At 41.8% G+C, this 23932-nt stretch overlaps 3 protein-coding genes across 6 annotated transcripts; 1 reads left to right on the top strand and 2 right to left on the bottom strand.

The window, feature by feature from the left end:
- Positions 1-65: 65 nt before the first annotated feature.
- On the top strand, positions 66-2734 carry mdh1b (malate dehydrogenase 1B, NAD (soluble)). Of its 2 annotated transcripts, none has more exons than XM_086283890.1 (10): positions 66-249; positions 339-451; positions 533-667; positions 752-894; positions 1054-1144; positions 1219-1561; positions 1661-1802; positions 2134-2306; positions 2418-2557; positions 2678-2734. In XM_086283890.1, exons 1-10 carry the CDS (start codon positions 228-230, stop codon positions 2714-2716), a joined length of 1341 nt encoding a protein of 446 aa, XP_086140016.1. In that variant the 5' UTR covers positions 66-227; the 3' UTR covers positions 2717-2734. The 2 variants fall into 2 exon arrangements, with proteins under 2 accessions (XP_086140016.1, XP_086140015.1); XM_086283889.1 differs by having other exon boundaries at positions 74-249; positions 976-1144.
- A 3849-nt stretch (positions 2735-6583) lies between these two features.
- retreg2 (reticulophagy regulator family member 2) lies at positions 6584-17269 on the bottom strand. The gene is made up of 9 exons (XM_086282955.1): positions 16928-17269; positions 16387-16490; positions 15758-15788; positions 15280-15409; positions 11655-11739; positions 11408-11545; positions 11029-11117; positions 10374-10509; positions 6584-9032 (listed from the first exon to the last, which is right to left on the bottom strand). The coding sequence occupies exons 1-9, from the start codon at positions 17179-17181 to the stop codon at positions 8266-8268; spliced, it is 1734 nt and encodes a 577-aa protein (XP_086139081.1). The 5' UTR covers positions 17182-17269; the 3' UTR covers positions 6584-8265.
- Positions 17270-18000: 731 nt separating this feature from the next.
- Positions 18001-22279, bottom strand: prkag3a (protein kinase, AMP-activated, gamma 3a non-catalytic subunit). Of its 3 annotated transcripts, none has more exons than XM_086283248.1 (13): positions 22122-22279; positions 21979-22018; positions 21678-21778; positions 21478-21559; positions 21333-21391; positions 20954-21014; positions 20811-20865; positions 20601-20727; positions 20346-20511; positions 19077-19114; positions 18820-18966; positions 18540-18732; positions 18001-18419 (listed from the first exon to the last, which is right to left on the bottom strand). In XM_086283248.1, exons 1-12 carry the CDS (start codon positions 22137-22139, stop codon positions 18616-18618), a joined length of 1011 nt encoding a protein of 336 aa, XP_086139374.1. In that variant the 5' UTR covers positions 22140-22279; the 3' UTR covers positions 18001-18419; positions 18540-18615. The 3 variants fall into 3 exon arrangements, with proteins under 3 accessions (XP_086139374.1, XP_086139375.1, XP_086139373.1); XM_086283249.1 differs by having other exon boundaries at positions 18003-18419; positions 18544-18732; positions 20969-21014; XM_086283247.1 differs by having other exon boundaries at positions 18004-18419; positions 18544-18732; positions 22122-22278.
- Positions 22280-23932: the final 1653 nt, after the last annotated feature.

Below are 23932 nucleotides of genomic sequence, written 5' to 3'. Positions count from 1 at the left end.
AAGCAAAAGGTCGCTGGTCCGATTCCATCTGAAGACACAAATCCCTTAGGACTTGCATCGGGAAGGTAATCCAAAGTAAAACTCAACCCGCTGTGGTGATCTCTAAGGACAAAGGAGTAACAAAAAGTGGCTTTGGTATTCTGGGGTTTGCCATACACGGACTCAAATAAGTGCAACGCCGTCCATCCGTCTCCTAGCAACAAACCTTTTTCACCTAGACGCACAGCATGGCAAAATTTGTACTCGCCGGTAGAGCTTTAATTTCATTTTAATCTAATATTTGCCAGTATTTCCGGTACATACACGTGCATTAATTTGTGCAATTTTACCTCGAACAGGAAAAACAGACTGCCCTTATTATGCCAAAGCAGAGCTTTTAGCAGACACCCTCCAGCAGTGTTTGCCAGACTTCAAGATCCATAAGATCTCCATCCTCCCAGATGAATGGAAGGTATCATATTTTCAGGCGATCGTTTTAGGCATATAAATTTAAGGACGTATTGTCACCTCAGCATGACCTCTCTCTGGGCAGGAATGGCTGGGGGCCACGTGTGAAAAAAATAACTGGAAACATGAGGGCTCCCCTTTGGTTTGGAGGGAACTAGTGGAGCAAGGGGGCAAAGGGATGCTCTTGGGGGGCTTCAATGACTTCCTAGAGCACTGCCAGGTAAGCAAAAAATAGATTTTCTCAGCTACAATAACGTAAACTTTTAAAACTGAAAATGTCATCAATTGAACAATGGTTGTGTAGGATTACTACGGCATCACGTCAGACATGACCACAAATGTGATGCTGAGTGTTGCAGCAGAGAATCTGGAGGCCAAAATGAATCTCATCAAAGAAGAGCAGCATCGGGCCAGTCTTATTCAACCACTTCATGTTTGGATAACTGGGTGGGTCTGTTGTAAAAGCTAAAGAGAAAACTCTATTTCCTCTTTTAGGAAACTTTTAAGGACTTTAGCGTGTCTTTATAGTGCTCTCAACCCAACATGCCAAGTCCTGATCCCCAGTCTGCTCTCCCCCGAGGTGTTTCCCAACGTTTCTGCAATCAGCCTCCGCCTGCTGGACCTGGAGGGAAACGAGGAGCAGTTACAGAGCCTGAGGTTGGAGATCGAGGAGCTGGCAATCAGCATGCTCCACCAGGTGCACTAAGACTTACTTATTTGTTTGGTCACATCGAGAGGAAAGCAAAACCATGTCATTAAATTTATTTACAGGTGACTACTGGCACAGATCTGGAGCGAGCCTTCAGGAAGGCGGATGTCATCCTCCTTCTAGATGACGGTGGGCACGATGGAGAAAATGAGGGTGAGGAAGTAAAGAAGAAGAAGGTAAAGGTGATCTCAGAGCGCTACAAAGAATACGGGCAACTGATCGATGCAACAGCCAAGGAGACGGTGAAGGTGATCGTGTCCGGCGACTCGTTTCTCAACCTGAGGTGCTCGCTTCTTGTGGACAGTGCACGCTCCATCGACAGCCACCAGTTTATCGCTGCTGCAGCTCAACTGGAAAACGAAGCCAAGGCTGTACTTGGGAAGAAGATGAGAATGAGGCCGTCAGGTATCTCGTGTGAATTGGTTGACTCATGTTCATGTTGCATTTTAGCACCAGCCCCTGAAATAAAAGACGAATCAATTCTTATGTCTTCTCCTTCTGCAGATATTACAGATGTAATAGTGTGGGGAAATATCAGCGGTACTTTCTACATTGACCTGCAGAGGGCAAAAGTTTTCAACCATGATGGGCCAATCACAGGACCAGCTTTCTTTTCCCAGCCACTTCTAAGCATTTTTCCTGACAGGTCTGTTACCACGGAAACATAAAGACCTTAATTTGTATTTTTTCAGTGCACTTTTAATTCTCCAGACTCCTTGTGAAGTGAGTCTGGAGTCATGAAGGTGGTTATTTCCTGGTGCCCTAGATTTACCGCATTGGTAAGCTCAACCCAGCTGGGGCTTTGGCAGGGTAAACAAATATAATATGATTAAGTCTGACACTGGCCAGCCACTGGCATGATTTCAGTCTGTGCAAATATTGATTGCACAATACATCTGTCCAGAAAGCTGCCTGCTCTGATGGGAAAAAACCCCATCCTGTGTTGGCACACAAGATAATCTTCTTCTCCTTTTCAGGAAATGGTTGGAAACAGACTTTCAGCACTTGGTACGCAGGCGGCGTCTAGCTGTGACTTCAAAGACAGGCCAAGTAGCCGCCACATCAGCTGCCAATGGGATCCTCACTGTCTTGAAAGCTTGGAATGGTGCTAGTGATCCAGATGTTCTGTCTTCGGGTGTAGCTTGCCCAGGTTGAGAATTGGTTTTCAGTGTGACAGAATGATTTTTAAATGCGATTCAGAGTCTCTGATTCAGTGTGATCTAGCTTGTTTCAAAATGTGATTGTTTTGGGGTTATTTTAGGTCATTACAGTCTCCCTGATGGCATTGTCTTCTCAGTTCCATTAACCTTCACACATGGCAAATGGTCAGTAGTGTCTGAGTTGACTGTTGAAAATGAGCTCAAGTACAGGCTTGAGCTCTCAGCAAGTGAACTGCAGCAGGTAAAGTTAAACCAATAATATTAGATGTAGCGCATTCTCGTTGCTTGAAATGTTGCTAACATTTTGACATAATTTAGATAATTTAAGAAAAATGTATTAATACTATCTTTTCTTTCTCAGGAAAAGCAGTTTGGATCAGACAGCGGCACAACTGAATAAAGCTGTTGTTTAAAGCAAGCATGCTCTGCTCATTTCCACGTCTATATTTTATATTTTTATCACGGGACTTTTCATCATTCAAATGTTTTTTTTAAATCCATGTTTACATTATCCTGGCCCTTGGTTTTTCTCTCTGAAACAAGCTGTTTTAGCTCATTTTCTTCAAATATTCTGGCAAATCAGTTAGCTAGTAAGCCCCGCCCACTTTGACCACCAAATAGGGAAATCTGTGTAAAGCTTACATCATCGTGGCACAACAGTAAGTGAATTCAGAGCAGTCTGAAACCAGACCTTTGGCTTCAAGCAACTCCTTTTACATATGCTTTGACTATGTTGTTTAATATGAATATGATTCTCCTGTAATCATAAAGCAAGCTCTTGCATATATACAGTACTGTGCAAAAGTCTTGAGCCAACCCAAATTTCTTTATAAAATATATATGTGTGTATTATTTATTTCCCCAAAGGGGCCAGAGTTTCTTCAGCACTAGTATTTTTGCACCAACAATGTGATTCCCAAAGGAATATTAGCCAAAAACATGGCATAACTTGAGGAAAATGTAAAATTTCTTTCAAATATTTGAGGAAACTCGATAAGTGAATGACAAAAGGAAGAAGTGACAGGCATAACAAATATCTACAGGCGATGAACAGTACCATAACCTTAAGAAATAGGAAAAATCAAGCAATGACCTGCAGAAATACATCTGGCTCTTCAGTCCAAAACATCTACTGTTCACTGAAGCCTCATCAGAAATGTCTCAGTGGAAGGCCGGCCTCATTAAGCCATTCTTAATAATGAGAAACAGGGGGAAAGGATGAGGTATGCCACATTACACAAGAACTGGACTGAAAATCAGTGGCAACAGGTCTGATAGAGTGATGAATCCAAATGTGGAATTATGGTAAAAATGATCAATAATATACAGTATACTTAAGGTCACAATGAGTGTTTACACTTATCTGTAAAACACAGCGGAGGTTCTGTCATGGTTTGGGCTGCATTTCGGCCAGTGGTGTTTGAAAGCTTGTTAGAAATTTTGGAATTATGAACGCAGAAAACTATCATGAGATTTTGTTCCACCATGCAATACCATCTGGAAAGTATCCGATTAGCGAAAACAGCTTCATTTTTCAGCGTGACAATGATCCCAAACTTGGATCGGCCTCCCCAGAGCCATGACGTCAACATTACTGAAGCAGGATGGGATCATCTTGGTGACAAATGGAAGTGCCTTGAATGTCCTCCATTGGAGAACTATTCCTGAAGACTAAAGAAATAACAAGAAAGCTGTCTAAGAGAGTTCAGCATGTGCAGAAGAATAAAGGTGGTCATACCAAATATTGACGTTCAAGCTTGTTATATACTGCATTTCCATTTATGTTTGCACAATACTGTAACACACTCTTAAAAACAGAATTTGAAGACCAGTTAATGATTAAAGGTAGTAATCCAGATACGTGTCTGTGGCGGAGGCGTGGCCCCGGGCGCAGCTGCAGGGGAGGAGTGGAGCGGAAGGCTCATCAGGGCGGCGCTGCGAGGCCGGTAAGAACAGCTGATGTTGTTTATGGACTGATGATGGTCTCCCTCCGCTGTGTTTATAGCAGAGGTGGGACCAAGTCATTGTTTTGCAAGTCTCAAGTAAGTCTCAAGTCTTTATCCTCAAGTCTCAAGTCAAGTCTCAAGTAATGTCAGGCAAGTCAGAGTCGAGTCTCAAGTCACTGGTGTAAAAGTCCGAGTCAAGTCACAAGTCTGAAACTTTGAATTTCAAGTCCTTTCGAGTCTTTAAAAAAAAAAAAAAGAAAAAATAATGTTGCAGTTATATGGTAAATGTAAATATTAGACCATGTAATTTTAAATCTGTGTTTTTCTCAACACATGACAAAATAGTGAACTTAGAAAATATACACAAATTGTGAAATTGCACCTCTTTAAAATGCAGCTCAATTAAACCTAGCTCCAAGAATAATTTTCACCGACAGTTCTGAGATAAGCTGCATGTTATTCTTGGATGCGGTTGTAGGACTGGCTTTAAAATCGCATGACAAAAATATCATACACATTAAAAAAAACTGTATCACCAACGTAGCCTGGACAACATTTGCTAGTTAGATGAAGTCAGCTATCTCATCGTAGCATATTTATATGCATATTTATAATTATACGGTTCTTGGAGTGAGTGCATACACTCATGAAGTTTAGTAACTTCAGGTCACTGCAACAAGCCCAGGTACAGTTTACCGACGGATGGGTGCAGGACCTTGAAATGCACCGTGTAGAACGAAAGACCATCGTACGTATCATAAGTTTACCAGTCTCACAAATTGTCTTCATAAATACACATTCCTTAACAGTTTATTAATAGGACCTTTGAGCTCAACGGTAATTAATTAGTAGTGGAAATAATTTCTGGTACGCGTTACAGAAATGTAGCAGTGACAACAATATTGTATGCTGTAATCGTACTGGGCAATTAGTGATACATAAAACCTGTTTTATCCTGTGAATAAAAGTATATGTTTTTGTCAATGTACCATAATAACAGAGGCGAAACGCAATATTGTGTCAGGACAATTCACTATTTATGCACAATAAATAAAGGAGCATAGCGCGACAATTTCTGTTCAGCGCCAGACTTGCTTGTAACCTATATCACCAATTATGTTAAGAAAAATGATGCATTAACTACAACAGCAGACTGACCTTTGTGTAAATGCTTGGAGCAGACTAACCTGTGAGCTGGAGTGTTCTGGGACGTTATATTTGGTCTTTGAATGGCTGCAATCCAGGCCATCCATCGCGTCTTTGTTACTTCGGAAACATGGCTTGAACAATTTCTCTTCAACGACGTAATCCGATAACAACCGATCTCTTTACCCGTCGGCTTCCCGTGGCTGTCATGCGACCGGCTATTGCAGTTAATAATACAACAGCTTCTTGACATTTTTGTGTTTCTTTTTATCGCTGTGTGACTGATTTCAATTGAAAGCCTGCGTGCGCTAGTACCTCTTGCCATGAGTTCCCAGAATCCTTTGCGGTTTACCCCTGAATGACGTCACATTTTCAATCTCTATATAATATGCATGTTAAATTTTATATTTGGGGTGAAATATCAAGTCTTTTCAAGTAAACCGGTTCAAGTCCAATTCAAGTCCCAAGTCATTGGTGTAAAAGTCCAAGTCAAGTCACAAGTCTTAGAACATTTTTTCAAGTCAAGTCTAAAGTCATAAAATTAATGACTCGAGTCTGACTCGAGTCCAAGTCATGTGACTCGAGTCCACACCTCTGGTTTATAGTGAGACGAGGAGGAGCGGCCAGGAGAGAGATCAGCTGGGCTCGTGAGCTGTCAGACTGTGTGACTGAGTCAGCTGTCAAAACAACAAACACTTGAATAAATGTGGAAGTTGGCTGTACCTACCTGTGTGTGCGTGTGTCTGTGCCTGGTGTATTCCACAGTGTCATTGCAACATATTAAGTTTGTTTCAGTTTGTTCTTTTATTTTCACATGTGCAGTTGCAGTTTTATATTACAGTCTGATCACATTAAACCTGTCCCGCTTTGTGAAACACGTCCAGAGGTTATATTTTTAGACATAAAAGATCAAACTGAGTACTTTATGGAAAAAGGAGAAATTAGAAAATATATTCCTTTTTTTAAATTTTTACAGTTCAGTAAGTTACTTTTTTTTTTTTTTTTAACGTTTAAGCAGGATTTTAAACATAAATCACAGTACTACCGTACACAAACTAGTCAGTTAATATCGTTCTCTAAAGCCGACGTCACCGCTCACCGTCCATCTCCACGTACAGATGGTTGGCCTTTTAAAAGTAAGGACACATCAAAACGTTTACTCTCCTCACTGATAATGAAATATTAAACAAGCTGAATTTAATGCACTCTTTAAACCTGAAACATTCAAACTGATTTTTTTTTTTTCTTCTTCACAAATTGTGCAGTACTTTGTCAGCCGACAAGGAGAACTTGAACAGGGTGCCGTTTTTACATGCAGAATGTACACTTTTTGCATTTCTACACTATGCACAAGGAGGCGCTGACTGAAAAAGAGGAGAAGGTTAGTACAAATGCAGTGCACTACGACAAGTTGGGGGAAACAGACACATTTTGCGCAATGGTATGTTCACTTTGTACAACCCAACCCTGAGACTTGGATGCTGAGTGGTTCACAAGAGCAAAATCGGCTTTTCCATACAGTCGAACAAGGTGCTAAATTTCTTGTTGATGATCTTTTTTTTTTTTTTTCCCATCTTGTTTTTGAATACAGATCCCAAACATTGGCCCAGGTACATGACGCAGAATGACAGTATTATTCCCTACAAGAACAGAAAAAAATTCTGCTCTAGTAAAACTGAAAAATCAACCTCAAATATTGATGTTAAATACATGCGTGATGCATGGCATGCATGAACTTGTCATGGCACAAAGGAGGTTATTTGGTAAATATACAGATCCCAGTAATCACTGTACAAACAGTACACGGGCATATCTAACAGGTCTGTAGATAAATAACAAATTCAATTACACGTGGATGTATGAAATTAAATCCTACTTACAAATGTAAATAAAAATGAGGCATTGATCACACAGAGGAAACTTGGGAACACTTCTCTTATCGTGTCACGTTAAAGAACTCGCATGTGGGTAAAGATCTACTAGCTGTCAACATCCAATGAAGTCAGAGAATCCGTTTTCAGGCAACGAGTGAAAAAACCAGCAACGACTGAATGGGAATTTCTAACTTTGAACCCTAAAGGTGTGGACGCGGATTGGTGTCGTTTTACTCGTCTAACTGTGGGAATGTGCAACTACGATTCAAACCTGGTGTTGTCGTTAAAACATTTACATACAATCTTTATATGGATAACCAAAGGGATAAAATAGACTCTTAAATTCCCCCTCTGCTTTAGTTATAAAGTTTCATCGACTGACCATTAAATTAAATAATTTATAGCATATATTAACAGTTAATCCAACATTCCAACTCTTCCTAACGCCACCTATATAGATAGACATCTGCCTCTGAATGAAAAAACAAGGTGGATGCTTTTAGCCGTGGTACAAAATAAAGGCATCACTGTTGTACTAAAGAGACTGAAATCAAACGGGTTCTTAAAAGAAAAAAAAAAAGTTTCTAAACTTTTAATTAAAGCCACAAACCTGCTTTTCATTGAATACACTCCTGTCAGGGGAGCACTCAGCATAACACAAAACCTCTTTACTATAAATGCAATATGAAATGGTGCATTTAATTGTAAAGTAAAGCTGTGTAATTATGAACGCTGCCCGATAGAAGCTAATGATGGTCCTGGTGTAGACACGACTCCCAAGACTTTAACAGACTCTTCTGACGTGAGGCTATAAAAGCAGAACGCACCGAGTATCTCAACCATCTGCCACACAATCACTGACCAACACTCTTTAACTCCAAACTCATTGATAAATGGGTTTTGTATAGCTGTATGCATGAATATAATGTTGTTTTAACATACAAATAAAAGCAAAACATTGGGGGAGGGGCGCAGCAGGGCAGCTATGACTGTGGTTGATGCTGAGGGGATGGAGGTGTGTCTGGAGTTTCTCCCGCCACCTGTCCTTCAGGGCTGATGTCCAACTCCTCATCCAGTTCACTTTGGTCCAAAAGCTCAAAGTCCTCTTCCTCGGTCGGAACTAGTGTGTCGTCGGGGAACTCCTCGCCGGTGCCACTTTCCGTTGTGATCGCCTCATCTGGTTCCTCATCAGGACCGAGCTCCTCTGCCGTGGTAACTGTAGTGTTAGCAGTGGTGTCGGCAGGTGTCTCCAGAGCGCCCGGTGGGGTTTCGCTGGGAAGAAACTCAGCCAGAGAGGGCTCCTCGCTGGGCTCGCTGGAACGCAGCAGGGCTGACAGAGTGTTCTGCACGACAGTGGAGATGGCAGTGCTCACTATCTCCTCGCTCAGGGCCTCCAAGGAACGTTGTGCACCCTGGGTGACTGCAGGCTCTGTCTTCTCTCCTCCCCCATCCACGCCCGCCACAGGCACCGCGCCCTCTTCGCCCCCAGGTGGTCGACCGTGTCCGTTGAAATGTGTGTTCACAAAATGGAGGGGGGATGCTAGGTGCTGGATAAGGAGGCTGGCGGGGCTCAATGGTTCCCCTTCGGACTGAGTGTCAGCCTGGGCTCCCTCTGCCTGGCCTGAACCTCGCAGAGGAAAGTGAAGCAGACTTTGCTCAATGGAGGGGAACTCCTCCACTGAGGGGAACTCAGGGAGATCCCGCAGGTACGACTCCTCTGGGTCACTTTGTAAACTCTGCTGGTCCAAATCTGCAGTAGGCAAGAGACAGTATAAAACCATAAATAAATGCAAGTCGTGCACATTTAATTTTCACAGTGATATCTTAACGATGAGAGGATGAGGTGACATTGCCCTTATGATAACAATCTGATGCACAGAAGCACGACAATCCAAAAGGAACACTCGCCCACATACTGTCATACTTTCTTTGAAAAGAGCAAAGGAAAGACACTCGGTCTGGCCAAGAGAGAGTTTTGTTGTTTTATTTCGCTAATTCTGTTGGTCTGCATCTCTAAAAATTTGATACTGGTGAATGACATTGCACAGAGCAGCACACACACCTCTGCACACACTCACTATCCAAATTTATTTCTTATATAGACCTCTTCAACTGCTTGTTGACCTAATTATCTAATCAGCCTGTCCAACAGTATCAACTCAATGAATTTAAGCGTACAGACATGACCAAGACAACCTCCTAGAGTTCAAACTGAGCAGAATGGGGAAAGAAGGTGATTTAAGTGACTTTGAACATGGCTGTTGGTGCCAGACGGGCTGGTCTATTTTAGAAACGGTTGATTTACTGGGATTTTCCCAAACAATCAGAGAGTGGGCTGAAAATGAAAAAAAAAAAATCCAGTGAGCGGCAGTTCTGAGTGAAAAAAGAAACTTGAGGACAGATTCCTTTGAGCTGATAAGGAGGCAACAGTAACTCAAATGACCTCTCGTTACAACTAAGATATGCAGAAGTGCATCTCTGAAAGCAAACATGTTTAGCCTTGAAGCAGATGGGATACAGCAGCAGAAGACCTCGTCAGGTGCCTCGGCAGGTTGACTGATATAGAAGATTAGAAAAATGTTCCCTAGTCAAATGAGTTTTGATTTCTAGTGCCACAAATAGAATGGTGGGGTCATAGTTCATGTGAAAGCATAGATCCCACATGCCTTTTATCAGTGGTTCAGGTCAAAGATGGTGGTGTAACGATAATATTTTATTAGCACGCTTTGTGCCCCTTAGTATCAACTGATCATCATTTAAACACCACATCCACATGTGAGTACTGTTGCTGACAATGTCCATCGCTGTGTGACGACACTGTACCCGTCTTCTGATGGCCATTTCCAGCACGATAACTCGCCATGCCACAAAGTTGAAATCATATCAGACTCAGTTCTTGAACATGACAGTTCACTGAACTCAAACAGCCTCCACAGTCACCGGATATCAAACCAACAGAGCACCTTTGGGATGCAGGGGAACGGGAGATTCAGATCATGGATGTAGCAGCTGTGTCGTGCTGTCAACTTGGATCATAAAAAAATATATATATAGCTTTAATCAAAGTTCAACATTGACACATGACAACTACCTTCAGAGACGTCGGTGAGTTGAGGAGTGGTGGCTCTGGACACCGAGAAGCCTCCACTCTCCAAGATGGATGCCTCTTCATCTGACAGCTCAGAGTCTGTGATGGCCATAGCCAGAGCCGTAGTTTTCACATCCACCTGACCAAAGAAAACAAAATAAATAAAATAATGACGCATTATTTTCCACATTTCAAAACCTGAAAAAGATAAGTATAACCAGACTCCTCTGGTTACTCCACATGCAACAAGTTTGAATTTATTACAAGGACTATAACCTTCATAGCTCGTAGAAGTAATCCAGATTATACTAGTTTGTTTATTTTATTACGTTTGCACCATGCCCTGCAAGTGTTCATTCACAGCATAGCGACTGAATACCTGACATGACACTGTCAGTTACTGAACTGAACCGTGTACTTTCTGCTGTTGCGCAAATGGAATGCAGTTGTACTGGAAAGATAATCCTTCAGGTCATTTGGCACAGCGCAGAGCTCCATTCCCATCAACACGTCACCACATTCATAAAGGTCGGTGCTGACTTCAGCACACTGTGCTGCTGCTGCAGCTTCCTCTGCTAGTCTTACACTTTAAAGCGGCACCCTTGCATATACGTACTCTCTGTGCATTGTGGGTTGTGTTGCAGGTGTGGGTCCTTACCGTTGGAGCAAAGCAGGACAGCTCCTCCTCGCTCTCGCTCTCCGTTTCAGCTCTGGGCTCGTCCCCCTCCTCTACCTCCTTCTTTATCTCTGTTTAAAACCCCCCACACACAAACACGTGTTTTCAACATGCCATGAAGGACACCACAACAACAACAACAACAAACCACTAAAGGAAGTGATTCAAAGATAGCGGTATGAGAATCAAGTAACCAAGGGAAACTGCGGCTTTACAATGGCTCCTTTTGTTTGTGTGTGCAGAGCCCCTGATGTTGGGTATCGCTGAGAGGACAAAGAAAGGTGAGCTACATCGATTCTTGCGCAACGACGCCGACTTCACTTGAAAGCACGTTGCGGCTGAAAGTGGCTCTCTCACTCACTCCTCTTGTCGTGTTTGCGGTGCTCCGTGTCTCCCTTCATGCTGTAGTCCAGTTTCATCAGGATCGGTTCCAGACCGGTGTACATCCTCTGGATCAGCTCATGGTACACCACCAGCGGCCACAACAGAACGCTCAGCGCTGAAAAGCAGCGTGGAGAATGAACATGGGTTTTTTTGTTGTTGTCGTTTTAATTACTGCACTGACTCCTATTATTACTCACTGCCAGACACCCTCTGTTATGGCTCACCTATAATATAGGAGATCATGATTCCTGGTACGTAATGTCCAACCACAGCCAGAACAAAACAGCCACTGCACATCATCACACAGAACTGGAAAAAAGAGAAAGCGAGAGATAGAATCAGAATCAGAAACTTTATTGTCATTGTCATGAGAACAACGAAATTAAGAATGGTCCCCGATCATTGCATCATCCCTAGCAATATCAAAATATAAATAAAACAATAAAATTCAATAAATAAAATAGATAGAATACTTAAAATACTAATAAGATATAACAGTAAAACATTCACATACATTCCCACACACATGCTTCAGGCCGTGCATAGATTAACACAAGAGTGGCGTGATGGACATTTTTTTGTAGTATTCAGATGTGTTATTGCAGTTGGATAACAGCTGTGTTTGAGTCTATTAGTCCTTGCTCTGATTGCCCTGTACCGTCTGCCTGAGGGCAACAGTTCGAACAGGGAGTGGCCAGGATGTGAGGTGTCTTTTATGATGTTTTGGGCCTTTTTAAAACAGTGGGCGTTGTGTAGAACTTCCAGTGTGGGGAGAGGGCAGCCAGTGATCTTTTGGGCGGTGTTAATGATCCCTTGGAGTGCTTTCCTCTGAGCCCCTGTGCAGCTAGTGTACCAGATGCATATGCAGTAAGTTAGAACACTCTCAATGGTGGCTCTGTAGAAGGACACCAGCAGTCTCTGTGTGATGTTATTCCTCCTGAGAATTCTCAGGAAGTACAGTCTCTGTTGGGCCTTTTTCAGCAGCTCGGAGGTGTTCACACTCCAGGAAAGGTTCTCCTCTATATTGACTCCCAGGAAGCGGAAGCTTGCCACCCTTTCTACACAGTCCCCATTTATGAATAGTGGTTGGATCTCTGCCTTTTTCCTTCTGAAGTCTATTATGAGTTCTTTGGTTTTTGAAGTGTTGAGGAAGAGGTTATTGGCCTTACACCATGACGTCAGCTGCTCCACCTCGTCTCTGTACGTAGACTCGTCTCCCTTGGAAATGAGCCCCACCACTGTGGTGTCATCTGCAAATTTCACAAAGATGTTGCTGTGGTGGCGAGGAGTGCAGTCGTGTGTGTAGAGAGAGTAGAGCAGTGGACTGAGCACACAGCCCTGGGGTGAGCCAGTGCTGAGACTCAGGGCTGAGGATGTGTGATGGCCAACTCTGACTCTCTGTCTACGGCCCGAGAGGAAGCTATTGATCCACATGCAGGTGCTGTATGGAAGCCCCAGGTCTTGTAGCTTGGCCACCAGATATCTTCAGTGTGTGCTGTATTTATGTCATAGAGAACACTTTACTATAGCCGTTTCTAAAAGTGGGATAGTTTATATCACTAGCATTACCAATCGGTTAGTGTGATGCTATTTATATAGTTGACTTTTCCCCCAAAACACCGCTGAAAGGAATAACAGCACTACTCATGAGTTTTATTTTTTTAAACCCATGATTAAAAGGTCCTGCATCCGACATGTACTTATGGAAATGCATCCAAACACTAGTAAAGCTGTGCAAAGGAATCAGGTGATTATTACAGTGCAGCTCAAAAACACTGGCTGTGTGTGTCACTTCACTCGCCTCACACAACACCCACAATCCTATTTACAATTCAGTCTTTATGATGGATATTAAGTTGTAACGACTGAAGATAATTCACTGTAATTAATGAGGTTATCGACTTTGTGCCACGTGTGCAAATACCTACAACTCAAAACTAAAGAGAAAGACTTCTGCAAACAGCTGGAAGCAACAGACTAACTTCACCACAGGGTAACGGTCTCATTTTCATTAGACACATCTCTCTGTTATCTGAGCTCTGTTATCAAAACATGTAAAGTTCTGGGTGAAATGTGGCCAAAGCCTAATATTGGAGATGTCATGTTCACTGCAGGGGGGAAAAAAAATCTGTTTACCACAAAGGACTGATTCTACGAGACAGGTTTGGGCAGAGTAGAATGATGAGAAAGAAACTGGAAGCTTTTTCAGTTATTTCTCCAAAAGGATCCAGTTTTTCAGTTAGTTGAGCAACTCGCTCAAGAAGGGAGAACAATCACAGTCTAATCTCGTGCGTGTCTATTAACTGACACAATGGCATTCTTTAAGAATTGTGCCGTGTTGAAAGTAATGTGTAAATGTGACTAGATTTACCTTGGAAGTCCGCCATTGTGAGTTTTCCAAAAAGTAACCAAGGTGCACTTTCAGACATATTCTAATTCTGTCATATGATCGAAAACACTTTAAAAGGACATTTAAGGAGTTGTTTAATGTGTTGTTAAGCCTACATTACTTGTTTGAGATTCCCAAAGTCCAATGTCCAAGTCATGTGTTCGTTTTTTTTCTTGCTGTAGTCTTGCACTACAATCAGACTCATTTAGCGAGAGGAAAACGGTGAAGGGGAGGAGTGGAGATGTGGACGTTACTTTTATTTTTAATGTACAAAAGCACAAGAACATGATAGTGAAGTGGGAACTGTCTCCAGGACAGAAACAATTGCATTATGCTGCTAATGCAACATTGTCTCTTTGCAAGACCTGCACATACAGCATGTTAACACAAAGCTAGCCAAGAACCCAGAGGGACGTTATAGCTGAGTATATGCAGACCTCAGCCCAGCAGCTAAAACCTGAACTTCATCAGGTAACAAAGGCAGCAGTCAGGCTTGCATCTGGACACATTTCTACAGCGGAATCATTGTGGCAGTTGCTTAAAAGTCTCTTTGGGCTGGTTTTCAACTTTTCTTTGTGTTGTTGGCTTTGTGTTTACACATAAAAACTAAAATATAAAGATTGTGTGTGTTTCCTTATTCGGACAGGGATCTGGGCTGATGTGATGAACTGTATCCTCACCTTTACATTGTAAGTTGCTGATTATGAGTGTGTGTTTAGGGGCGTTTTATGGAGTAACAAGAAAGTTAAAATAATGAGTAGTGTAATGAATTACTTTCTTTGAGGAATAATTAAGTAATATGCTGCATTACTAAAAGTAATAAGCAATTCCTAATACATTACTTTTGTTGTGTAACAACCCCAGCACTTCTCATGACCACGCTAAATTTGCCTCTCCTTATTGACAGTCTTAGCTTAGTTCATCTTAAACCTGAATATGAATCTCAATCCTTCAAGTAATGAGGCCAGCATATATACAAGTAGTCCCATTGAGCTTCAGACTCCACTAATCACTCAGATACTGAGCGGATATCCCTGACAAGGTCATCTCAGGGATACAGCTCTCAGAGGGCCCCACGCACCTATTGTTCAGAGATTTTTTCAGTTCAGGGTTTTCAGTCAGAAAGTTGGCTTGAAGGGTGGGTGGCTCTAAAGTAAGTAAAGTTTCAGTGCACAAACTGAGAGGAACTAAGAACTAAGTCCCACTGTAATACATTATACAAGTACTATTCTGAACTTTGTAAATAATCATGCAAAGCTCGTCTGTTAAAGTCTGAGAATAAAAATACAGAGCTGGAAAGATGGCTAGAAGAATTGGCTTTTTTCTTAAAAAGAAAGAAAGAAAGAAAAAAAAACACAACCTGACAACAATCGCATAAACATTTATACTTGGACTATTAGAGATTCACCCCAATAACATGTGTGCATATGCGTTTCCATGGTCACACCAAAGCACCGTACCTTGCCATGGTTCTGTCGTTTGTACTGCAGCATCTCCTGCAGATACATGCAACAGGTCAGATAACTCTCAGCCAGGTGGTGGCTGAGCTCGGGGATGCTGAGCAGACGCTGCTCCGCGCTCATTGTCTCACTATGATCAAACAAGAACACACACGCACACACGGGAAGAAAAAAAAATTCAACACCTGTGACGGACACAGATCTGTATTTGAACTTGTACTTATGTTAGCAAAGGTGCAGGTTAGGATTTCATGTTTGCGTAATGATGATGGAGGGAGACAGATGCACACAAGTGAACACAAACACAACACACTAAATGAGGCAGGGAGCCTGAAATTAATTATAATCACAGAGTGTTGTGTGACAAACGGGTCATAACATCCTACATGGACAGACTTTAATGGATGACTTTTACACTACATTAACACAGGAAAAATCACTGCTTAAGAAAACAAAATCAACTTATTACACTACAAACCTTTGTGCAGGATGAGCGTCTACATGTTGAACTGTAGAAGAGACACAAAAAACAAACAAAAAACAACCCACAATTAGCAAAGAATCTGTCGAAACATCTTTTTTTTCTCCTGCAACCCCAGTTCCACAAAAAGTTGGGCCGCTGTGTAAAATATAAACCGAATGCAGCGAGTTGCAAAAAGTTCCTCCAGCTGTTTCTTTTTAAGGACCGCTTCCTTTTAAAGCCTTTTCCTTCCCCTGTCCCAACAGTTGTGAGACGCGTCGCTGCCATCAAACTCAAAAGGAGCTCATATTTTTCCTAAACATGTTTCTACATTCTATTGTGAATAAAATTGGGCAGATTTGCAAATCACTGCATGCAGGTTTGGTTTGCACTTTCAAACAGCATCACAACTTTTTCAGATTTTAATGATTCTCACATTGAATATTAACAGAATTTTTTCAGCCTTGTAACATATTTTGTGGATGTTTGACTACTCAGTTAAAATAATACCAGAAATCACACGATGTGTGTGAGTGGAGGAACAACTTCAACTTGAATAGAATTTTAGCTTTGTCAGCAATACCTGACAGACAACATTACGCGAACTATTAGAGGAAGGCATCATTGTGATTACTTTGAGACCTTACCAGTAATGATGGGTAACTTGGGCTTCCATCTCTCCAGCAGCATGAGCCCCAGCAGGGACACGCTTATCAGAAACAGAGGCCGCAGGGAGGTGGAGGACAAGATCCTGCAGAAACACAAACACACTCATGTATATAAATTCAAATACGGGGAATCTATTAAAGCCCTATTGCTGTGGTTGAATATGAGCCAAGGGAAAGTAATCAGACAGGAAACTGACAGCTGGTCAACCAGGCCTGAGCCACTCATCTTTACGTCTTCTCTTGAATTGCGGTATTAACAGGTGTGACACCTCAAAATAACCTTTATCTATATAATATAATTCCTTATAGTTAGCAGGGAACATATGCCGTGCCGAAAAGGAAGTTTAAACTGGCTTGCACCCTTCGTTAGCATTAGGCTAAAGACGTGGGATTAGCTAACTTATCTTGACATTCACTCGTAATACCCTCGCTGACGTTAGCCAGATAGCTAACAATGCACTCCAAAGCAGCCTTATCAGTGTGAGAGACAAGCGTGATTAAACGCAGACTCGACGTTTACCAGAATAATGTGTTCAGTGTCAGGGCGACAAAGATGCTGTACAGCGGCCTCTCCCAGACCAGCAGCCTCTGCACCCACAGCAGCAGGAGTTCATACTGCGATAGCCAACCCTGAAGACGCTCCCGCAGGCGAACGAGCTCCGGGTTTCCGTCCCCGCACGCCTGCTCCGACGTCCCCGCAGGGAACAGGGCCTCCAGGCCGACCGAAGAGGAGGTAACCGAGGGGCGTCTTCTGGCCTCCTCTCCGCTCGCCATGTTTCCCCCACTTTGTTATGTTGTTTTGGAGATCACGGGGTATATGGAAAGATGAGGGTCAAGCAGGGCAGAGTGAAAACGATAAAGCTTCCGGTTAAAACTTTCAAAATAAAGTGGGTTGATAAAGAGCAGCGAGTACAGTCGCGTCTTTCTGTCAAGTTTATGTTAAAAGAAAAATTGACCTTGCTTCCGAGAAGACCGCCATAAGATATTCTAATAATAATAAAATGACTAAAATAAAGGTGATACTGAAACGTGCCGTGAAACTCTGATAGCTAAATTTAACTAAACGGAATAGAAAAATGCAAAACTGCAAAAATAAATTAAAAAAATACATAAATAAACGCCAACTTATACCTGAAGTTATACAGATGCATTTCCATTTCCTATAACAATTGCACAAACACTTGATTATGTTTTGTGTATGTGTGTGTGTGTGGGTGCAGACTGTGACCTGCGAGTGTATTTTATTTTGAAGGTAACTCCTCTTCCGATCCCAGTCCGTCGCAAAGACGGGTACACAGATGGGCGGACGGATCATACGGCCCGTCAACAGAAAAAATAGAGTCACGTGTTTCCTTGTTTACTGTGTAGAGAAGACGGGGTTAAAGAAAGCCAAAGAGTACCACCCCGTGGTTAGAGATACTGATTGTTATGCAACATTTTATACAATTTTAAACGATTAAATTTAACGTTTTTTTTTTTAATCAAGATTTCCTCACGCACGTGCTTATTTTCGTTTCATATTAGTTGTTTTTAGAAAACAGATTATTTGTATTTGCACATGACAGAATTCTTTTTTAAATAGCAACGCTTATAAAGATTAAACAGATTTAAAATTTCATTAAGAAAAAACCCAAAGGAAATTAGACTTGAGGAAAAAGAGCTTTTGATGCTCACAAAGCAGGAGATGGAGATACAAAGTTATCAGAGCTTTTTCAAGTATCAAAAACTGGAGTGACTTGCCACTGAAAATCTGTGAGATAAATTGAAGGCCAAATACTTGAGGTTTTTTTTTAGAGGCGAGGCACTGAAAAGACAACACAACAAGCTTAAATACAAATTTAATTGAGAAATGTTATCAAAATCAGTAAACATTTACTGATCAAATGCTGCTTTGTGTTGTGGAGCTGTGCAGATGCATTGAGGCATTAGGGTCCAGAAAGCATATAAACAGCAGTAGAGTTGGGGATTATTTCTTCCTGGTATGAGGGCTCATTTCAGTCACATGCCAATTTCTGTAAAACAAAAAAGAACATTTGTAATCACACTACTTAGAATTGATCTTGGGAGTATGTAGAAAATGAAACAAAGCATCAGTCAAACAGCACAAACACAAAAGAGGGTCATGAGCCAACCTGCCTGGGTGCACTGCCAAGACTCAAGCCTACACAGGTGCTAAAGGAGGGGAGGGGGGCCCTCTTTCCCCTGGTGCTAGGACAAGAGGGCATCAATACCTGCAGGGGTTAAGACCATTGCCTGCAGCAGGTCAGACAGAGAGATGATGCCTTTCACCACATCAGCCCTGTCCACCAGGACCAGCCGATGGACCTGGGATAAGCACAAAGGACTTTTCTTTTATTATCCTTTGACCTCATAATTTCACGATAAATCTTAAAGAGGCTGAAAAAAGTCTACCTCAGCTTTAACTATACGGTCTATAATGGTTTCCAAGGTTTCATATGGATAGCACTTAATAACTCCCTCAACGCAACATATCCGCTTTTCAACAGCCTCCTGCATCGTCATGTCCAGATTGTTGTAGGTCTTCTGGGCTGCTAGGTTCTGCAATGGATCAAAAACGGTATCTGGGAAAGTGTGTGTGTGAACAGTGCTTTGATATTTAAGGAAAATAAGTGGAGTGATAAATATAGTCACGTTAGATTTGTACTTACAATGACATCAAATCTTGAGTAGAGTGCCACCACTTTGCCTGGGAAAACAAATAGTTTGACAATGTAATAACCGGGTTACAAGTCTAACAGTCTTTATTGTTATAGTTTTTTTCTGTCATGTGTACACCGTTTCAGTGGTGGATACACATTAAAGCATGGCCAAAGTGTCAAATGAGGGGGGTGTCATGGTCCCTGGGTCTTGGATCCAGGGCTTTGTGTTCTTGGTGAGGATCACTTATGTTTTAATCGAGCTGTTTTGGATATTGGTATAGTCAATATTTTCCTTTGGAAATTATTATACCATCTGTTTAGTCTCTGTTTATCTTCTTGTTCTTCTAGGTTACGCAATGTTTTGTTATCGTGCTTTGTGCTCCCTTCCTGTTCCTCCGGCATGTCCCTGGGTCTGCCTTGTCACTCTGTGTTCCGTCTCCCTGGCTTTCTGATTTCCTCTTTTGTATTTCCATTTTGTTCCTTCTACCTTATCTCCATGTTTGTTTATCTTCTGTCTCTTTGTCAAGTTCCTATGGGTCTCTCTGTGTGTGCCCGCGTTTATTTTGATAGTGTTTTGTGTGCTTCATATTGTTTTAATTCCCCTGCTTTGTTATCCTGATTTGTTGCGGCTGTCTTCCCTGGTGTTTCCCCATCTTCCTAATTACCTGGTGAGTATTTAAGTCCTCGGTTTCCTGCTGGTCATTGTGTCCTCCCTTGCACACTTCCTTGAAGGTTTGTAGTGGTTGGTTTTGATCAGGATTATTTTGTACTCAGTTTAAGTTCTGCAGTAAAGCTGTTTCTTAGAGTAAACGTAGTTTCCAAGTCCTTCATTTGGGTCCAACACACAGTCAGCCTTGATAAGTGTATATACAAGTGATCACTGTGAGCCAAAAGCTCAGGCTTCAGACTGGCGTAAATTATTCTTTCCAGTAGGTTTTTCTTCACGGTATGACATCATATACAGTGGATGTCCCTCAGGACTTACCCATCTGCTGTTCAAGCTATTGTTTACAAGGGGCAGGCAATCAGAAGCATCAATCTATCTTTGGATTGTGGGAAGCACAGGGAAAGCATGCAAACTCCAAACAGAAATGCCTCTGGCTGACTGCTCACTTCAAACCTAAGACCTTCTGGCTGTGAGGCAGCAGTGGTAATGACAACGGCACCATCTCAATATAAGGCAGATAAGCATTATTGTGACCAGTGAATCGTGCAGAGCTACTCTTGTGGTTTTGTAGAATATATACATGGTGACAGCGACAGCTGAGTATAATGTACCTTGTTCATCCACCACTGGCAGCGCAGACACCCGCCTCTCCACAAATATAGAGAGGGCATCATAAAGCGATGCAGTTTGCTGGACAGTGGCGATGTTCCTGAAAGTTCCTATCCCAAGTTCCTGGATCGGCCTCTTTGTGAATGCAGGCTTGGGAGGTTTTTTCCCCTAAAAAAATCCAAACACCCATATTTGAAAAACAAAGTATCATGGTACTCAAGGCTACAAAAAACATCATAACTAAAGCTTTTGCTCACAAATATATGGAGGAACTTGAGGATTCTTTTGTGGGTCAGAATGTGCAGGACATTCCCAGACTCTGGATTGATTACGGGCAGCCTGTGGATTTTGTATCTGAGTAAGGAATAGATGGCTTCGAAGAGGCTGGATGGAGAAGAGATAAGAAGAGGAATGCCTGCCAACTGGAATTTGAAACAGAGGTGCCTCAGAGTGTTGTGTCCACTCACCTGGCCTCTGGAGAGATACTAATGAGGAAGTTATTGGAATACTGCAAATAAACATCTAAACAGAAGAGGAGAGAAACGGCTCAGATGAATTTCATAGACCTCTGGGCACAGATGATGCCATTCATTCCTGCTTGCATATTTACTTCGAAGGGAATCACCTCTCCATGTTTCTATCTTGTGGCTCTCAAGCTCATACATCTGAACCTTAAAAAAACAAAGACGACAGGCATTTTTATAGTTGCTAGCAAGAAAATAGGAACTTTTCTGTCATTTAATAGTTTATCTGTCACATGGGTATAGTATGAATGGCTGTGCGGGAGGTCTTTATCCGTAGGACAAGTTGTAAAATTTACGAAAGTTAAAAGTCAGAAATGTATGCCCTCTTTCACATGTTTCTAAAACGTCCAGTGGGCCAGATTGGAGTTTTTCCTGGGCTGACTGTAGCCCCCGAGTCCTTTGTTTAACTCTACAGTAGGGGCGTCCAACCTGAGTGGCTTCAAACTGTGGGAATTTAGTGCTCACCATGGGGGACTTGTAATAGCAGTGAAGGATGTTGATGAAATCTGTAATAGTCAGCATACCTGTGGCAGAGGAGGATTCACATTCCCATTATTACCAGTGAGTGAGCCCAGTCTACCATATCTGTCCCATTAATCCGTCATCTTACCCACAAATCTCTGCAGCTTGCTGTCCCATAGTGGTGCAGCCCTCAAGCCATTTGCCACCAGTGCATAAAAGGCTTTTTTCACCTTTTGGGGTTAAAGATTTTTCAGTCAGTGATGTTTTACAGGTAAATAACACTACTCTGTGACAATTCAATATGAAAGTCTAGATGTGCAACAGCTCATGGAAAAGCTTCAGGCTCACTTGTAGTGTGGTATCAAATATGACCAGTTTACAGCTGGTTGGAATGGCATCATAACAGCGGTGACTTTTCATGAATTTCATGTAGACTGTGGAATCAGCCTCTAGGAGAAAATACACCAGCTGGTCACAACACACTGTTTGAACAGGGTTCAGCAGTTATAGACGAGGACATATTCATGCGTGCACACACACAGCTACAAAATTAAGGAAAGTGCTAACAGCACAAAGCCAACAAATGCAAATACACATATGCACATTTCCATGCACAGATCCAAACCCAGACAACTGCCAGGCATTGTACCTTGACTCTGTATTTCCTGCTTCTTTTCTGGGAATGACACCTATAACATATATCACTGTCAACAAAATCCCCATGGCTACTCATTTCCTTGGTTTCAAAAATATTATCAACCTCCCAGACACCCCCAATCATATACATTTCACCTGTGAACGAGGCTCCATGACTCTGTCTTGTGTCCATGAAAAAGTGGTTTTCAAAGCAGGAAACTGAGACCGTTTGTTAGCCTTTTCTACAAAGCAGCTGGGTCTATATTAGGAGTTCTCAAATGGTATGTGTCAAGCCAGGAGTGTAGGGGAGGGGTAAGAGAAGCTTGGCATAGAGTCAGGGGGGAGGGACATCCCATATTCAACCAAAACCAGACATCTGTTTTCCCCCTCTGTAAAAATGCTCATCCAAAACGTTTATCCTGGCCCTTAAAAACATGGAATAGCTTTTCAACTGTTATGGGATCACTTAGTGCAATCCCATAAACCCTCATTTCTTCATATTTTGCCAGGAAAGTGTGATATACAAACATACTTATATATATATATATGGAAATACAGAATATAAGGCAAAAATAGTTTGTACAATTCTAAGAAGCTCGAAAGTCAATATTTGGTCAGTATTAGACTACCGTTTATTCAGTCTGAACTCTCTTAGGCAGCGTTCTTGTCATGTCTTTATGTAGTGTTCAGGAATAATTCACCAGGATTCTTGAAGGACATTCAAAACTCTTCTTTGATTGTTTCTGCCTTTTCTTCTGTTCTCTGTCAACATGATCCCACGCTACTTCAATAATGTTGAGGTCCGAGGTCTAGGTAGGCGAATTTATCCGTGTGTTTTCCTACCCAGGTACGCTTTTACTGCATTGGCAGTGTGTTTGTGATAAATGAACCCACTGCCAATCAGACACTTTTCAGATGGTATTGCACGGTGGATTAAAATATGTTCCATCAATTTTCACCACATATCCAACACCACTGGCTGTAATGCAGCCCCAAACCATGACAGAGTGTTCTGCACATGGCTATAGATACTAACTGTTATACCTCTTTCCTGACCTCCTCCATAAATACTGAGGATGAGTTGAACAAAAAATAAATAAATAATTGAAAAATCAAATTTGTTCCCCTTCACTTGTCAAGTTTCCTCAAATTTTTAAGGATACACTGCACCTCCTGCCAAGACATTTCAGGTAAGAGCTCTTTGGGAATTACCCCAAAATACCATTTAATACTAGGGGTGCAACGATACACAAAATTCACGGTTCGGTTCGGTTCGATACTTTGGTGTCACGGTTCGATATTTTTTCGATACAAAAAAAATGTTCATGCATTTTTAATTTGTCATTTATTAAAATTATAAATATATATTTTAACTCAAAAGTACAGTTTTTAAATTTAACCCTAACCCTTGTGCGTGTTTTTTATTTTGACAGCGAATGCGCACCTGCGGACCACTTATGTGCAGCCCTGGTTATTTAGCTCATATCGCAGCCACAGAAATTCTTTTGTCCATGAAACCATAAAGCTGCACTTTCTTTTTGCCTCATAGTCTGATTTGTCATAACTTCTCCGTTTTGTGGTAAGCTTTTCTTTGGCTGTCACTTCTTCACCCTAACCTGTCTTATTTGGCTCAGCAGAACTGAAATGCTTTTACACACTCACTCACATAAGCTCAGCGATTCTCTGCGCGATCAACCTCTCACATGTTTAAGCTTGCTGCGGGAGATTTCACTTGTCATGTTTGCATAGTAAGCTAACAATTAATAAGACGATGTCAGAGGAATTGGTGCACAAATTATCATCACTCACAGATCAGTGCTGTCGCTCTCTATACACAGTTCACACGATTGCAAAGTGAAAGCAAAAAAACAAGCGCAAATTCAAACGCGATTTCAATATGTCACATATTGACAGTGGCTCACCGATGCCAATGACATAATTACCCAGCTACATTTCTGAAAGAATGC

This window comes from Aulonocara sp. 'chitande type north' Nkhata Bay, linkage group LG23 (assembly GCF_057382095.1).
Source record: "Aulonocara sp. 'chitande type north' Nkhata Bay isolate Kocher_YH1m ecotype deep benthic linkage group LG23, A_spYH_male_GT1.1, whole genome shotgun sequence".
In the NCBI taxonomy this organism is placed as follows: Eukaryota; Metazoa; Chordata; class Actinopteri; order Cichliformes; family Cichlidae; genus Aulonocara; species Aulonocara sp. 'chitande type north' Nkhata Bay.
This window is presented reverse-complemented; position numbering and strand designations above follow the sequence as displayed.

Coding starts and splice junctions, on each gene's coding strand:
- mdh1b (XM_086283889.1), top strand. CDS start 228: ATGGCAAAATTTGTACTCGCCG. Junction 1,562..1,660: donor GATGAGAATGAGGCCGTCAG/GTATCTCGTGTG, acceptor CTCCTTCTGCAG/ATATTACAGATGTAATAGTG. Junction 2,558..2,677: donor CAGCAAGTGAACTGCAGCAG/GTAAAGTTAAAC, acceptor TTTCTTTCTCAG/GAAAAGCAGTTTGGATCAGA.
- retreg2 (XM_086282955.1), bottom strand. CDS start 17,181: ATGGCGAGCGGAGAGGAGGCCAGAAGACGCCCCTCGGTTACCTCCTCT. Junction 16,491..16,927: donor ACACTGAACACATTATTCTG/GTAAACGTCGAG, acceptor GTGTTTCTGCAG/GATCTTGTCCTCCACCTCCC. Junction 9,033..10,373: donor ACTCACCGACGTCTCTGAAG/GTAGTTGTCATG, acceptor TGCCTACTGCAG/ATTTGGACCAGCAGAGTTTA.
- prkag3a (XM_086283248.1), bottom strand. Junction 21,779..21,978: donor GCAGGAAATACAGAGTCAAG/GTACAATGCCTG, acceptor ATTTTCTCCTAG/AGGCTGATTCCACAGTCTAC. Junction 18,967..19,076: donor ACTCAAGATTTGATGTCATT/GTAAGTACAAAT, acceptor GATCCATTGCAG/AACCTAGCAGCCCAGAAGAC.